Genomic DNA, 18,045 nt, shown 5'->3' on the forward strand with positions numbered 1-18,045 from the left:
TCTACCGTCAATAATTCGAATAATCAATCGGGGACTCACGAACGAGATCATCATCATCCCCTCGGCCGTGGTAATGGAGGGGGAGGGGTGGGTTCCGCGCGCCCTCGGCACACTTCCTGAACACACACAACGCGTGCACGAGAGCGTGTAATAACCTCGCAGGATGATACAAATAAGACCGTCCCATTACACTGATGCAACGTGTTATACATTTTTCGACGGGGCATCGCGGCGCGGACAATAGCGCGACACACACGGGGCCGACGTGTGCAATAATGCCGACGCGTCGAGCGAAAGAGGGGACAAAGATACACCGAGGCAAAGCCGGATGATAAGTGTGGGTGACGGGGCAACATCGGCGGATAAAAAGGCCGCGGTTACACCGTAACTGCGTATCCGCTTGATGAGAACAAGCAGAAGGATGCGGCGTGTGTCGTCCACTCGTCCTCGTGCAACAACGACGCACGACCGAGAAGAAACCAGCGAGAGAGAGAGAGAGAGAGAGAGAGAGAGAGACCGAGGCAAGAAACAGAGGTACAGTGTTCGAGAATGGCCGACTGACTGGGAAATAGTTACGATTTGCTTCTACGTTTCCTCGAGTTTCTACGTTTCTCAAGGATTTTCAGTCCGGAGGAGGAAAATTCGGAGTGGTGGAAAAATTTTCAGGAGCTCTCAATGATTTTTGGTGGATGTTCAAGTTTTCGGAGCTTTTGTGTAAATTCTCCTGAAGGAAAGAAGAGGCGGATAGTTTGGTAGCTGTGCGATCTCAAAAGGACTTGTAGACGTCGCAAGAACAAGGTGCATTCATAGACAATTGTGAAGCTTAAATTGAAGAAAATTAACTGATCCGCGTGTTATCAAATTCACACAAATTTCTTCCAACGATGGGGAATGAAGATCGCTGGGATTCAGGAAAAAGAAAATACGAGGCAACGTCGGAGAGACTGAGACCAATAAAAGGAAACGTAAAGATGTCAGAAAGAAGAGATACGGATGGGAAAGGAGCGAAGAAACGACGAATAGAGTTACGTATGTACGTATGTACATGCGATACGTCCAGTCGAGCGACTGTCTTTACGCGTTCATCGAATTAGCGTCTAAGATAAGTTAATAAACCTCGTCCCAATGATTCATCGCAGAGCCGGTCGCTACTTATCTAATCGTTCCACTTTGCGACAGTTTGCGCTCCGTTCGCCCTGATGCATGTAATTAATATGTAAACGTTCGTTTTCTTCTTATTTTCTCTCCTCGTCTCTTCCCTCCTTTTCAATCACGTTTTTTTCTCTTCGTTGTTGTTGTTCTATCTGGCACCGATGCACGGAGAATAAGCACGATTCAGAGCTGGTTGTCGGTAATTACGGATTATCTAGCCTCGCGACCTTATCGCTCGGCATCGGCGAGTAATTGCTCCGTCTCTCGCGGCTTGATCATCGGCTATCCAGTTCGACCTTTTTTCCCGTTTCCTTTTTTTTTCCAAATGCGGAGCAATTTGACGGTGAGATTGCATCGCACATCGTCTCGAGTATATAAGTGTACATTTTGTCGAACGCACGTACGGTGTATTCTTCCTTCGATTTAATAATAACTTTAAACACACACACACACATACAGGCTCTCTCTCTCTCTCTCTCTCTTTCTCTCTATGTGTTCTAAATAGCTACAGGTTCTACGTAAATAACTCTTTCGTTTAACAATTCACAAACACCTGTCTGCCGTGTTTTTATTTTTTAGACAACGCTATAAATGATAGATTCGTACAACCATAGACGTTTGTCTGCAATTTTTCTATATACTAGACACTTGACGAATCACCTATCTGAATCATCTTCCAATCAGATTAATAGAGTTACGAGAAGAAGAATAGTCCTCCTCTGTAAGAACAGACGAATTTGTCCGTATTAAAATTCTCACCAGACGGAATTTACGTTCTTCAAGGAGTATGGCGAAAAATTCTCGAGATTTCTCGGGCATATACGTTTATCTGCAATTTTTCTATATACTAGACACTTGACTCATTTATCTGAATCATCTTCCAATCAGATTAATAGCGTTACGAGAAGAAGAATAGTCCTTCTCTGTAAGAACAGACGAATTTGTCCGTATTAAAATTCTAACCAGACGGAATTTATGTTCTTCAAGGAGTATGACGAAAAATTCTCGAGATTTCTCGGGCATATACGTTTGTCTGCAATTTTTTTATATACTAGACACTTGACTCATCTATCTGAATCATCTTCCAATCAGATTAATAGCGTTACGAGAAGAAGAATAGTCCTCCTCTGTAAGAACAGACGAATTTGTCCGTATTAAAATTCTCACCAGACGGAATTTACGTTCTTCAAGGAGTATGACGAAAAATTCTCGAGATTTCTCGGGCATATACGTTTATCTGCAATTTTTCTATATACTAGACACTTGACTCATCTATCTGAATCATCTTCCAATCAGATTAATAGCGTTACAAGAAGAATAGTCCTTCTCTGTAAGAACAGACGAATTTGTCCGTATTAAAATTCTCACCAGACGGAATTTACGTTCTTCAAGGAGTATGGCAAAAAATTCTCGAGATTTCTCGGGCAGAAGTTTGAGGCGAGGGAGAATGTTTACGAGAGGGACAAGGCGGGTTTCCGTCAGCTTTATTAAACGTTCGCCTGACAGGGTACACGTCCGCATGAGTGGAATACGGAAGAGAGTCGGTTGTCCCGCGAATAGGGCAGATAAAGCGTGTGCATGTTACCTGTATGAGGTGGGCAAGGAACAGGACGTAGGCGGCGGCCGCCCTCATGTCTTTCCTCACGAGGAATCCTTCGACTACCGCATCACCATTCCCCGTGGGTCACCTGCGCTCGTCTTCTCCTTCTTCTTCCAGCCACTCCCGACGATTTCAAGTCGAAACTGAGATCAGAGCCACTCGACGCCTCTCTGGATATATCCGGCCAAGTTATTCCAAGGATAGGATTCGGTTCAGAAAAACACTCGTCACATACTACCGACTGCGGACTATCGGTTACGATTGCATACGATCATCCCCCGTTCGTCGATCACACTTCACTTCTTCGATGCTTAATTTCGGTCCGCACACACCTCAGATTATCAGAAGAGCCACTCGTTGATCGGAATATAAATATATATGTAAATATATATATATATATATATATATATATACCTTGAATCTCACGGTTCTCCACTTCGTCAAACACTTCTCAAACACTCGTTCAAAGAATAAAAAAAAAAAAAAAAAAAAGAGAAGAAAACACTTCAGGTTTCGTGAAGAACGAAGAATCGTTTGGAAACTTTGGAAAATTGGAAAAGTGACGTGCATCGGAGTTTCTCGCGAGTTTCTCTCTCTTGACCTCGCGTTCGAACGTTCTCGGATATCGTGAGACAGAGGAGGCGCGAAGGATCGCCTCGCAGCGAGAGAGATCGTCTCGGCTTTCGAACGAGGACGAGGAGTCGATCCAGGATACGGGGGACCGGGCTTTTCGATGAGATGTTTACGTGCACTCTCGCGTCGCGACAGGTACCTTTCCCTCGGTACGGTTGCCTTTGATCGTGCGATATCGCTAGGTCGTTACGATCCTTCTTCTTCGTTTCCCCCTTTCTCTCTCTCTTTCTCTCTCTCTCTCTCTCCTCCTCCTCGACAGCCTTTTCCTTTGGAAGTCGAAGCTCGTTTCACCACGATCGTCGATAATTAATCGAGTCGAGTCGCGTTGTTGTTCACGTGACGTAGCCTCGATAAAGACCGACAGCTTCGCGACAGCCTCTTCCGTGGATCTTTCACGAATTCTCCACCGATCCGCTTGTCGCTGTTCTGTCCCCCCAAACGGGCACACGAATTGTTTTTGTTTTTTTTTTTTGTTTGCAAAAGAACGCGCGCGTGAACGGCACGTGATGCGCTCGCACTCCGTTCCCACCTGTTCGTCTAATGCACCGTTCGCATTACGGGGCACGTGCCTCGCCGATTACCGGGAGAAATTCACGCGAATCGCCGACGGACGTTGTCCCAATTTCGGTGTATATTCACCTGGCAGTTCCACTTGATATCCACTTTCGCAGCTCGAACAGTTCGAACGCTGTTTCATTCACGAGATGTCGAAATATACGGAAGAATTTCTGCCAGCCGGACACATTTGAATCGAACGATCAGTCGTTCAGTGAATCCCGAATCGTACGAAGGTGAAGACACTTTGATACATTGCGGATCTGGCTGCGATCCGCGCGATCCTTCCATCCACGTGCTCCATCGACGAAATTTCCATCGAATTCACCGAAAACACGCGATCCAGGCATGGAGGCTTGCAACGTCGGCAGCATCCACGCTGCAGAGAGTTGGTTCCTCCTCCTGCACCTCCACCGCGGGGGATGATTCGAGCCCCGCGTTGGCTTCGACGATATTAAGCACCAGTTCCAGATGGTCTTGATAAACACGCGCGTCGTCGAACTGTCGCGGATTGTCGCGAGATATCGGCGTGTTCCTCGCGACCGATGGAACAGGTGTGTGTGTGTGTGCGTGAAGGTGGACGGTACACACGCGCGCCTATCCACGATTCTGCGATTGTGTGGGTGGGCCAGGCGTGCGTGCACGGCCACGTAAAAACGTATCGGCGTAGAACGGGTATGTGTGTGAGGCTGGAGTCGCATGTACGTGTGGCTGTATGCGTGTTACGGCTGTGTCGTGCACGTTGGAGCACGGAAACGCAGCACCTCCGCGGGGTACACGAGACGGTCGCTCCGGGGATACTGAGTCGGAGCCGCAGGCCGGCCTGCGGGCCTCCCCCTCCCCCTCGGTCGCCAGCGGTTCCACTCTCACGCTCTCTCTCTCTCTCTCCCTACCCTTCTCTCCTTCCTCGTTGCACTCGAGTCACCTGTCTCTTTCTCTCTGTCTAACGAGAGAGTGAGAGAGAGTGAGAGAGAGGAAGAGTGAATCCCCTATCCCCGTGAGGCCTTCCCTTCCTGCCGCCTTCTTCTTTCTCCGCCGCCACCGTCGGGAGCATCGACGACTCCCACCATTGCCACCATCGCCACCACCGAAGAGGGGCCGCTCTTCGCCCCCGACCCTTTCGATCTCTCCGACAGACCCCACGGGTCTCTTCTCTTTCTCTCCTCTGGCTCGCGTCGTTGCCTCTCCTCGTGCACACGTTCGGGCCGCGAGCTCGTCCCGCGCGTTCCACGTAACTACGTACACCATCGTACGTGGATGCACGCTCGCGGTGCACGCACGTACTCCGATCTAGTCTCTCTCTCTCTCTCTCTCTCTCTCCCCTCCCCCCAGTGTGTGGCTGTCTTGGCTTGCAACACGTTCGCAGGCACGACGACTCTGTGTGCGCGAGTGGAATTGGCCGAGGACTCGCGTGTCTGTACACGGGGAGAGACTTGGGGTTTCTATCTCCGTCAGGTTAAAGAGCGCGCGATCTCTTGGCTGGCGATGCCTTTCTAGAAGGCATTACACGATCGTACACTTGCTGCCCCGGGTGGATGCTGGTCCCCGTGGCTGCACACGCTGGATATCCGCGACGGGCCACTCGCTCGCGTATATCTTACGATCGGTTTCATCCGCGAACCGTTCGTAAACGCCGTTTGTGTATTCTCACCTCGTTGAACGCGAGAGGAGATCGAGTTCTCCGCATGTTGCGGACGACAACGACAACGACAACGCTGAGAAACGTTTACTTTCCTCTTTCTCTCTCTCATTCACTCTCTTTCTCTTTCTCTCTCTCTGTCTCTCTCTCTCTCTCTCTCTCTCTCTCTCGATCGATCGAATTCAACGACGTGGAAACGAGTTCTCAGGCACAGGAGGAGAATTTAAGGCACGGAAGTCTGTCTCTCGATCGAGGGATCGTTCGTTAAGGGGATTCGTCCAATTTTCTGCGGCTCTCTGCCCTCGAGGATGTTTAACGCTGTCGAACGAACGCTGTTACACGAGCGGCATAACGATACCAGAGGGGCAAGTGGGGTGGGGATTGAAAGAAGAAATTCCGGAAGAGTGATTTTGGACGATCAATAATGGATAAGTGGCTGTCGCGTGTCCATCGTCATTATATCGCGGATCGTGGTTTCTCAGCGAGAAATGCCATCTTGCCTCGGATCGTCGTTGAATTTTGTGCCCCCGTGCATCACGTTCCGCGCAATTCCCGGTTAAACGACGATAAATTATTATTACCCAGGTGATCGGGCTTCTTTTTTCTAGTCGCGTCTCGTAGCGCCAACGGCTGTCTCGCGCTATATTTGTGAAACGAAACGCCGCAAAGAACGCCGGGTCACGCGTGGTCGATCGTCGATCGATTTCCGTAAGACGAAGACCGTAACGTATCGCTCGATTACCAACGACTAATACGAATGATAAAATTAATTTCCCCTGATGGAGGAACGTTCGAACGCGTTAGCCTAATTGCGATCAGCCGTTTTCTCGCAACCGCCGCAATGTCCATTTCCACCCCATCTCTCTTATCTCTGCTCGTGTTCGCGGAAGAAAAACGAGCGTTCATTTAACGATCCCCGCGGCGATCGAAATTAAATTTTCGCGATCCTCCCGGCAGCCCTGATCTCTTCCACTCGTTACACCGGCGAGGTCAGCTCCGGCTTGAAAGAACCTGTACAGCCGAGAGAGAGAGACGACGCGGAGAGATTCGACTCTGGCTTCCATCTTCGTCTGGCTCGTGAAGCCCCCAGCTCCGCGAGACCCGACCGAGTCGAGCTACGACGTTCGGATGGTAGCGTGCCAGTATGGTGCATCGTGGTCCACCAACGAACGTAGGAACGGACGGATGGACGGACCGACAGCCAGTAGTAGTGGAACACTGCTGCGCTGATGGTGCTGCCTGGTCCGCGTCTCGCCGACTTTCTTCCATCCTCCTTTCTCTCGCGCAAGATACCCCTGATCTTCTCGCATGCACGCTTGTTCGCGTCTCTTTCCGCCTACCGCAGCCACACAGAGCAAGAGAGAGAGAAAGGGAGAGTATCTGCATCCTGCTTCGGCATCCTCGCTCCTCGTCTTCGACTGGCTTCGCTTCTTCGTGGGCCCCTCGGAGAGAAGTTAGCCGGAGGGCATCATGGTGGCTACACCGCTGGCTTCTCTCGCGTTTCTCGAAGCGCTTGCAACACACACACACGCACACATACACACATACACACACACAGTGTGCCCCCCCGAGGGTCAAGGAACTCCCTCGGGAACAGGTTCAACTCTTCCTCCTCCTCCTTCTTTCTCTCGTGCCGCGGCTGTGCTCCCTCTTTGCTTCCCCTATCGTTCCTTCTTCTCTTGGTGGCATGGTTCTCCCTTTCGCCCCCCCCCCCCTTACCTTCGGCCGCCCTATGCCCCCTCCGGTTCGTACCTTAGGGTTTTACTTATTTTCTCTTATTATCGCTGGTGGGCATGTGGCCACGCTTTACGCACTCATACACCTTCCCTCTCGCAGAGTCATTGGTAACACACGCGAGCGCGGTATACGTGCGCGTTGGTCCAGGGCTCGGGGCCCGTCAGTCTTCCCTCCGATCCCTCTTCTTCTTCTTCTTCTTCTTCTTCTTCATCCCGCTGTTTCTTTGCTGTTTGCCCCCTCTTTCCTTCTCTTCTCTTCTCTCGACTCTTCTCTCAGGTACTCCAATATGTGAGCACATTATTACAGACGCAACGGAGGCAAAGAGAGAGAGAGAGAGAGAGAGAGAGAGAGAGAGAGAGAGTGAGAGCACGGCGGTTTTCGAGGGGGTTACATTGGTTGGGGAGGCTGAAAACGCACACGCGCTTCTGACTGCACGGAGAAAACGCGTGAGCGGTACACGCAAGGGTGTTTAGGTGCAGCCACCACTACTGCTCGCTCTCTCCCTCTCTCTCTCTCTCTCACTCTTCTTCCTCCCTCGTTCTCGTCCTTTTCCCCCTTTTTCGTTCTCCACCGGACTGTCCCAGGCCTGCCTTTTCGTCAGATACCAGATTCCACCTGTGCTTGCCTGTGATATCTTGCCCGGTTGCTGCCGTGCTCATCCGCCTTGTCTTCATTGTCTCTTCTCCTCGAGATCGTTCCGAATTCGTCCACCCGAGGCGCACACCCGTGAAATCAAACCTTCGTTTCCTCGCTCATGGGTTTTTGAACTTTTACGACCCGCAGTTTTCCTTCATCGGACCCTCTTCACTTTCGCCAAGCCTCTGTTCGTCAACGCACGTTTCCTGCTCATTTCCATTTCGATTATTCCCGGCGCGTATTATCCGACCGGGGTCGGTTTACCCCGAAAGGCCTTGGCGAAATTAAGGCGTAATGGATACGCGACAGGATACAAACCGCGCGAGTGCGAGCGCGAGGCGGATACGCCGAGGGATTTTAATGATCTTTCTTCAGGTATTCGTCGGCTGGCTATAGATACCAGATTCCAGCTGGGCCGCCGCTACCGCCGCCGCTTGGAAATCCACCGCGTCCTCTCCTTGTCGTCGTCGTCGTCGATCGAGAACTTCTTGCCTCCGGCTTCTGCGTCCGATACACCGTGTCGTGAAATTACTGTCCCTCCGGTTGACGTTTCCTACCGGTTACGTGACCACGTTTAACCTCTTGCGCTGCCACGCACGTCGTGGAATATTTGGCCCAAAATTGCAACATTTTCTCAGTTTCAAGTATATTGAAATATAACCCAGGCAAAACAAATAATAAATTACATTGTATTATATTATATATATTAAGTAATAATAAATTTAGTAATAACTAATAATAAATTTTTAATAATAAATAATAATAAATTATATTATATTATATTATATATATTATATATATTTATTATATTATTATATTATATCTATTAAATAATAATAAATTATTACTTCTTGGTAATATCTATCCAGTGATATATACCGATGAATTCGAAAAGAAGACGAATTATTGTATACGGTTTGGTCACTCGTTATGGTCCGTGAACCAGTTACTAGCGCAACAGGTTAAAGTACGTTTAGCTCGTCTGGATGTCGGAGAATTCAAAGACCTTACTGAAATCGGTGTAAATATGTAGTACACCTTATTTTATGGCTTCTCCATTCACGCAAAGTGTCCACGTGGATGAAAATTGCGAATAAAAATTGTGCAAATAGAGTTTGTCAAAAGACGACAAAATTATTGGGAAGAGAAGCTGGCACGAGTTGTAGAAATACATATTTATATCACGTAGATTAACAAAATAACAATAGCATTTCAGAAAACAAAACTAAATTTTATTTAATGTCACTATCGCTACTGTGACTGAAAACGATCCACCTTTTCTTCTCAATTGGCACAAACTTATTATCCTCGACGCTTGGAATATTTGCAAGTTCGACTTCATTTTCATCGTTAATGCTAATTTTTACGGATCGTTTCACACTTGTTTTTTGCCAAGTTTTCAGAAACTCGACGCTGAATAATCATAACTGGTTTGTAGTTACTGTTACTGTTATTTTTTTAAAAATTGTAAGAAAATATATTTTTTGGTAAAAAATTGTGTCACATAAATGGAGGAACGGATGTACTTATCCTGACAACTAACGACAAATTTCTAATTCAACGAAGCCGCAAATATTGATGATGATCTTGTCGAACTTTGTAAATATCGACGAAGATCGAATTTTGTAGATTTTGGACTTAAAAGTACGAGGTAAATATGTCACTGTTTACGTGAAGATTTCAACATTTCACCTTTGCATTTGTTTCTATTCATTCCAACTCCATCGTCACTGTCATTGCTATATTCACATAGCCCAAAGACAGTAAAATTGCTCAATGATTTAGTAAATAATTTTAGTAACTTACAAAATGAACACGCAAAGTCCCCGATAAGAGGGCACAAAAAAAGAGATGAGAATTACTCAGGATGAAGTGCACTGGCTGATCGATCGACGGAGGAGAAATTTGCATGCGTATCGCATGAAGCGCGTAGAGCCCGGTGTTCTTCCCGGTTCCGTTAACCGCGAACCACACGTCAGTTGTCATTTTCATACGGCGCGTTAATTGCTCCCGCTTGAAATCGCGAATCCCCGTTACGTAGACCGCGAATTAAAAACCGCGCTGCAATGACGTGCCACGCACGTTGATAATTTTTTGCCCCAAATTGCAACATTTTTCTCAGTTTTAAATATATTTACACGTAACTCAGGTAAAACGATAGTTTATTATTAAGGTTATCACTTCTTAATAATTTCTATACAGTGATATCATACCGACGAGTTCAAAGAGAAATGGACAAATTATTGTATACGGTTCGGTCACTCGTTATGGTCCGCAATCAGTTGCCAGCGCAAGTGATAAAACAAGCCTTAACCTTTTGCGCTGGAATGACGTGCACGTCGAGAATATTTTTGTTTCAAAATTGTAATATTTTCTCGGCTTTAAGTATATTCAAGTAAAACAAAATAGGCAAAACGAAGAATAAAATTTATTACTTTTCAATAATTTCTATCCAGTGATATCACACCGACGAGTTCAAAAGGAAATGAAAGCGACGAATTATTGTGCACGGTTCGGTCACTCGTTATGGTCCGCAGTCAGTTGCCACCGCAAATGGTTAACCTCTAGCACGTCGAATATTTTCTTGTCGCAATATTATCTCAGCTTTAAGTATATTTAAGTATAACTCAGACAAAACAAATAATAAATTTATTACTTGTTAGTAATTTATATCCAGTATTATTCGGCATTATGATACCGACGAGTTCAAAAAGAAAGCGACGAATTATTGTATACGGTTTGGTCACTCGTTATGGTCCGCAATCAGTTGCCAGCTCAAATGGTTAACATCTAGCACTGGTATGACGTGCCACGCACGTCGAAAATTTTCTTGTCGCAATATTATCTCAGTTTTAAGTATATATAAGTATAATTCAGGTAAAACAAATAACAAATTTATAACTTCTCAATAATTTATATCCAGTATTATCATATCGACGAGTTTAAAGAGAAAGCGACCAATTATTGTATACGGTTTGGTCACTCGTTATGGTCCGCATTAAGCCGTATTTTCATCGCTCTCGCGTAACCTTGCTAAATCGGGCAGGCAAAACCCTAGCCGCGAACGGGACGGTGCAATTAGTTATCGAGTTAGTTTTGACGATGCAACGAACCAGAAGAAGAAGAAGAAAAGAAGAGAAAGGGAAGAGGTCTCAGCGAAAGTCTCGTCTCGTCTTGGATTCTCTCAGCTGGAATCGGCAGTCGTAAATTTCGCGCAATTAAAATCGAAGGACGAAAGCCGGCGAAAGAAACCGCGAATTATTCATCGGGATTGAAGGAGAGGCTGAGAGAGAGCCACGGTGAGAAGAAAAGAAGAACGTCAGCCGGCTTCTATCTTATTAAGTTACTCGAACGGGGCTAACAACGTATTAATTCCCGTTCGGAAAGAGAGGTAGAAAACGGAAGAATAATAGCCCTGTGTGTTCAGCCGTTGTTGAATCGTTAAACAGCGAGGACTAATAACACGTCGAGAACCTTCCTTGAACCGCGAGTGGATCCATCGATGAATAGAGGAGGAGTGGGGAACGAAAAGAAAGGGAAAAAGAACGAGAGAGGAGAAAGAGAATGATCCTTCCGCGATCCGATAATGTGTAATTTCTCGCCAGATGCTTATTGAACGCGCCGTTTCGTTCGACGCTCACGCGAGGACATTGTGGGATTGTCGAATACGCGAATTAATAATCCGTGGACTGGCTAAACATATTATTCAGCAAATTATACACCCGTCTGTATGGCTCGCGCTAACTGGCGCTAAATCGTGCCACGCAATCGAACACGAAGTCGACGTTCTATCAACTGGTTGGTTAGTTGTTAGTTGAAATGTGTAAAAAGAAGAAACGCCTGACGCGCGTTCTATGTATTAGATTCAACGTTAGATTCATCAGAAAGAAAAGTAAAGAACTTTTTCGTGAGAAACGAAAGCTTTATTAACGTTAAAAGACTACCTGAAGCATAAAATTATCCATGAGAGACGTTGAAGTAAAAGAAAGAGAAAATCTTTATAATACAACAGGGTACACAGGCTATTTGTGTATTTACACGAAGAATTATTCAAGTCTTCGATAATACGTTTTCATATCTATGAAATATTTAATAAAAATATTCAAATGGTCCATATTTTGACCATTTTGACTGTTCTAGTGTTAATATATTATAATATAATGGTTATATAATATATATATATATATATATATTGATTCATAAATTGTATAATTTTATTAATCAATATATCGTCACTTAGTTTTTTAAAAGCAAAATTTGATACCCTCCTTCCTGTTCCAAGTGATGACATTGACTTCGGAACATCCTATCTTCCGAAGTTTTTCCAAACTTCAAAAAATTTGCACAAAAATATACGTATATATATATATATATATATATATATATATATATATATATATATATATATATATATATATATATATATATATATATATATATGTCTATTTGCAAGTACCTATAGATGCGAACAAGATTTTTCCACCATGAAATTAATTAAGAATAATTCACCGATGAGAATTTCAAGAATTCGATGATTTTCGCTACAACAGAATTAACCCCGGACATAAATAATTTGGTCGAATAAATAACAGGCTCATGAGTCTCATTAAAAAGTTAGTTTTACCTTTTTCTAATGTCCTTCTTACATGTTTACTACTTACAAACAGTAGTTTCTGTCGTTTCAACTAATTTAGTGGGGCATCGAAGCTCACTTGAGGAAAAAATTGGCACAACAGAGTGCGAAACGTTTGGCCACCCCAATAGCTGCGTTATACCCACCCCAATTACACAGCACGATTTACGAGCCTCTAATTTGTCCTGTGAGAAAGCGGTTCTCGAAACGTGGCGCAAGGAAACGTGGAAGGATGAAGGTCCACGAGCTCGGCTCGTACCGTTAATTCACCGACGTTGTCAATAATGATCGGACGACGGAAGATCTGCAGATAGACGGCCGGATAAAGCCGGAGATTTATCGTCGCGGCGGAGGTTCGGCCCTTCAGATAACCGATCCGAGAAAAATCGACGTTTCTGTAACCGCCTACGTTGTAACGTGTGTAAAAGAAAAAAAACAAAACAAAAAAAAAAGAAAAAAAGAAAAAAGTAAAAAGCCATGACCGATCGCGTAACTGCATAGCCGAACGGTGCTTGCTTTATTATTGGGTGGTCGCGGCGTCCACGAGGACGATTTCGGCGGGAAAAAACCGCTTGTAATTACACGGAGGATTTCGGAGGTTTTTCTTCTGGCTGTGTTGGTCGTGGGGCGTGCCGCGAACGTTTTGGCCCGTAATAATCGAATCATGGTTCGACGACGTCCCACCCCGGGTATAGATACTACGACGCCGCGGTGGTAAAACGCGGCGTACTGGGTGATCGTTCAATTTTCGTCCGAGCTTGGCCAGTCATCGGGGTGACCAGCAACATCGAACGGAGGACGAGCAGCGTGCGGCTGCGTCCGAGCCACGATCGAGCACACCGCTGGACCGATAAGAGCCCGGGTTCGGTTAATTAATGGGAGAAGAAAGGGGCGAGATAAGGCGGCGTAGAGTGGGTTTCGTGGTGCGTGCGTGATTTCGCGTGACGCCGCGGACCTCCTTCGTGGCATTCTCCTGGACTCGTTTCGTGCAACGCAGCCACGCATGCGACTCCGTGCATACGCTCGCGCTCGTTAAACGAAACAATCTGCGCCGAGATCGGAGTAAAAACTCGAGTAAAGGACCTATCTAATCTGGCGTGGCGGCCAGCTCCTCCCGAGGAGGCTCGATCATTAGGAACGAACTCTCTCCTGCAACTCGGGCTCCGAGATACTCTTCGTTATCTGCCGCTCCGTCGCCGGGGACGTGCTCTCCTCTGGTGGCGCGTGGTGGAGAAGCAAGGCGAAGTGAAGGAAAGGAGCGAGACGGGGGACGGGTCGACTGGCGAATTTTAATTGAGGATTTAATGAGACCGGGATCGCCTGGGATTGACGTCGAAATCGCTCGGCCGATTCGATAATGATTTTTCGTGATATTGATGGGAACCTCGATCGCGTGCTTGATTCGCCGTGAATTTACAAAGTGTGTGGGAAGCCGATTTTGATAGTGGCGCGGGACTTGGGCGGGGGACTTTTCGGCCAGTTCAACACCGCAAAAGAAAGAGTTCTCCGCTTTATTTTTCGAGATATCCTTGATACCTTTCACTTTGATTTTATAACTATAACGAGAGTGAACACTAAATATACTTAATTACTCTATGAATATTGTCGTTCGACGAGAAAAAACGGAGAGATATTTCATTACCAATCATTGGTTGAAATTTTAACTTTTCTACAAAAAAAATCTGATGAAAAATATTATAATATATATATAATTAATATAATAAATAATATATATATATATATAATTATATACTTAATTTAAAAAAATAGCTGGGAAGAAATTTAATTAAATATAGTACTCTATATATAATAAAAAATATCCATATTAAAATTTAATTGTTATGTAATATATAGTGGGCCAAATATTTCTTTCCGGCTATTTTTTTTAATAAAACATATATAAACTAAGTTTATTCCAAATTAAATTTAAATTCAAACATGGCTTCTTCGTTACGTTTCAAAAATCTGTAAAAAACGAAAATGTAAATATAATTTTAAATATATAAAAAATATAAATACAATTTTAAATATATAATAAATATAAATACAATTTTAAATATATAATAAAAAAGAGTTACGGATTTATTTCAGTAGGAAGTGATTTTGGCCTTTGCAATATTATAATATCATAAATGTATTACCAACACCAATCTTTCAACTACGATTCGAAAAAGTCGGCAGCATCGTCCGTCGTAAATTACCGCAAATTTCAACAGGTTCGGACAGCGAGGATTCAACCGATGATACAAAAGAATTCAATTTATCGAAGAAAAGAAAGGCGAAGGAAGAGCGTGGCATTCGTCGATCGATTCGGTGAGCCTCGTCGCCGAACCGGTGCCGGGCTCTTTTTCTTCTGATCGTTAGTTAAAACCCCATTAGTCCGAAAGATCGCCGGTTTTCTGGAGGAGCCGTCTGTCCGTGTCAGCCGTGTTAGTTGCCACCGGCGTGATATATTGAGAGTGAGCAAACCTGGATTTTTAACGAGCAGCCCGGAGTGTTCCCCGAGCGTTTCGTGGGAGACGATTTTTGGCCTGGCCACGATCAACAGGTGTCTCCTCTACCTGTTACCACGCTTTCACGTTTTCATTCAAGCTTCGTCTAACCCAAAAGTTACCAAAGCAAACACGATCGCTGGCGAGTGGAAGACGACGAAGAATGTCGAGGGAGACCCATCTTTTCTAAGGAGAGCCTGCGACGTATTAACGATTAAAATACAGCGAACAGAACAATGAAAAATCGTCGATAATTGAAACTGACGTAAAACCCTGTGAAACAAGATTATTTCGACTCGTTTGAAAGCGTTAAACCTCTACTTTGACACCAGTGAGTTTATTCTTTTCTCAAAGACGTGGATACCTTTCTCTTGAAAATTGTGAAAATTCAAACAATTTCTACGACTAGATCTATCCATGATCTTCAACGTTGGAATCTTATTTTTACACCGATTTTTTAATATTCTCCGTCCGATTCTTTTTTTTTTCAGAAATGTTAGAATCTTTTGAATTTTTGTCGTTTAACCTTAATTTTCAACGTTCGATGAAATGATAAATAAAGAAACTGCGACTTTTAAGAGATCATTGTAAAGAGGAGACGATTTCTTTTTAATCTTCAAAATGATGGTGAAGATCCAGTTACGAGAAAAATTTTTTTTTACAAAATTATATGCAGTTTGAATTATTGACAATATTTCAGCCGCTGAAAATAGATAAATAATAGAAAGAAACAACGACGACGAGATCTGATCTTCGTTTATTTCTATTCTACGATTCATAGAGACACTTTACCCACGAGTTTATCCGACGATCGAAAGGAAGAGAACTGACAATAAGTCAAACGGCAGATAAGTAAAAAGACAGTCGTGGTAAAAAGAAAGCGAGGAGAAAGCGAATCGGCAGGAGGAAGCGAAAGCAAGACTAACACCAGACTCCCATAGACACCGTAGACACTTTGAAGATTTCCACTTCTAAGGGCGTTTCCGCCCACCAATTACGGAAGTTCATTCGGCGGAAAATGACTGGAAATGTTTTCTCATGGAAATTTAAAAGCAGCTCTTAGGTACAATACGATGGGTTATTAACGACCTGTGGCCCTTTCTCAGTTTAAGGGGCTCAGGAAGATCGTACTTGATAAAGGAACAGAGCCAGGATTCTCAGCCCGACGACGCGACGAAGTGTAGATGTTAGATCAACTCAGATGAAATCTGAGAGTCCACTGGAGCCATTCGACAACCGTTCGAAACTTTTTGAAAGAATTTTCCAGGTACATTCCTTTTTCTGTGACGCACACGTACACACACACACACACACACATACACAGAGTGAGTCACGAGTTCTGAAAATATTTCAAATATTCTACATTCACATTTCGAACGTCCACGAAATTATTTGAACTTCGATTGTCGAAAACGAAGACGAAATTTTAGCCATTATTAATAAAATCGCTATATCTGATTAATTGAACTATTAGCTGATTAATTCAATTGCCATCGAATGGCAAGTTTGAGAAATTACCCTTGGTGGTAAGAAATCAATTTGACTTTCATCGAACGACAAATTTGACAGCGAGAAATTTTTCAGAAATCAAGTTAGAAATTACCCTCCTCGTGGTCGAGGTGTCAGGATAGTGTGACATTTTCAAAAAAATCGATTTTGTTGGTTTTGTTTTAAATAGTATTTCGAAATCTTAGCTTTTAAAACGATTTATTTTGGGGTATAATAATAAATCCGTGGAATACAGCATAATTGAATTTGCATCACTTCTTTACAATTTTAAGCAGCATTATAAAGTGTAAATCGTGTGATTCAAATATTACTTTTGGTGAATTGAATATTAGGGGAGTTGGGTTCAATTTAGTTGTGGATGAACACAACGAACGGGTGTCTATTATATTCTCGTTAATAGTGATTTTCTGATTCTAAAGGTGCTGCAAGCTCAAGAAATCAGGACGGTGTGAAATTTTCAAAAAAATCGATTTTTCTTTGTTTATTGTTCTAAATAGTAGTTTGAAGTCTTAGAAATAAGATGGAGAAGGTCGTAGCCTTCAAAACGACTTACTTTATAAGTATATAATAATAAATCCGCGGATACAGAATAATCGAATTTGTATCACTGCTTTACAGCTTTTATGCAGCATTATAAAGTGTAAATCGTGTGATTCAAATATTACTTTTGGTGAATCGAATATTAGGGGACTTGGGTTCAATTTAATTGTAACAACTGTGAGCCGCGATATAGTAAGTAAAAAAAGTAAGTAAAGGATACATATGAAAAATGACGTTCTGAAACTTTAAAAGCGTTTCTCTCGAAACTAGGTTTTTAGAAACGGTGTGCTAGATATCTCGGAATCTAACCAACCGATTATTGTGAAACTTGGAACGTATCTTTACTGTAACATTTACTAGGGTTCGAGGATCGAACATTTTAGACTTTTTAACAATTTCGAAAAATATAAACAAAAAAAAAAACGTAGAAACTTTTGGCATAAATTCGATACATCAAGAACAAATAGCTGCTACTTTCATAATTTTCACAGAAATGAAAATGTTGGATAGTCGATCCCTAGAGAGTATTGTTTACTATTGAACTTTTTTTTTGTTGCAGCTAATCCTGTTTGGCTGGAATCATGCACACCGATCTAGGCAATGTAAAAAAAGTTGCCGGTTTTTCTCTTTTTAATGTTGCTTTTTATAGTTAAATGTCATAGTGTGTTAAAATAAACCACACAAAAGTTCGTGTCAATCAAATATGCAGCTTTTTTTACTAGCCCTCTAAAGTATACCTAATCAAACTCTCCTGTCTCTCTTAAGAAATTCCTGCCCAGGGCGGAAAGGAAATTACCGATATATCCTTTGTATCCGCTTTAAATTAATAGCTGAAATGTCGCGGGATTCAATGTAGGCGCAATTAGAAAACCGATTCCGCCGATCAGCATCGAATCTGACTACGCGCCGACTAGCGAAT

At 43.7% G+C, this 18,045-nt stretch overlaps 1 protein-coding gene across 1 annotated transcript in view; it reads right to left on the minus strand.

Annotated features, from left to right (window-relative positions):
- Positions 1 to 4,729, minus strand: part of LOC122528354 (protein jagged-1-like) — a 68,137-nt gene extending 63,408 nt beyond the window's left edge. Inside the window, exon 1 of the mRNA XM_043653389.1 lies at positions 2,738 to 4,729. Coding sequence (XP_043509324.1) covers positions 2,738 to 2,785 — 48 coding nt within the window. The 5' untranslated portion in view covers positions 2,786 to 4,729. The remainder of the gene's footprint in view (positions 1 to 2,737) is intronic.
- Between the last annotated feature and the right edge of the window lie 13,316 nt (positions 4,730 to 18,045).

Source organism: Frieseomelitta varia, unplaced genomic scaffold (assembly GCF_011392965.1).
Source record: "Frieseomelitta varia isolate USP_RPSP 00005682 unplaced genomic scaffold, Fvar_1.2 scaffold_249, whole genome shotgun sequence".
Taxonomy (NCBI): Eukaryota; Metazoa; Arthropoda; class Insecta; order Hymenoptera; family Apidae; genus Frieseomelitta; species Frieseomelitta varia.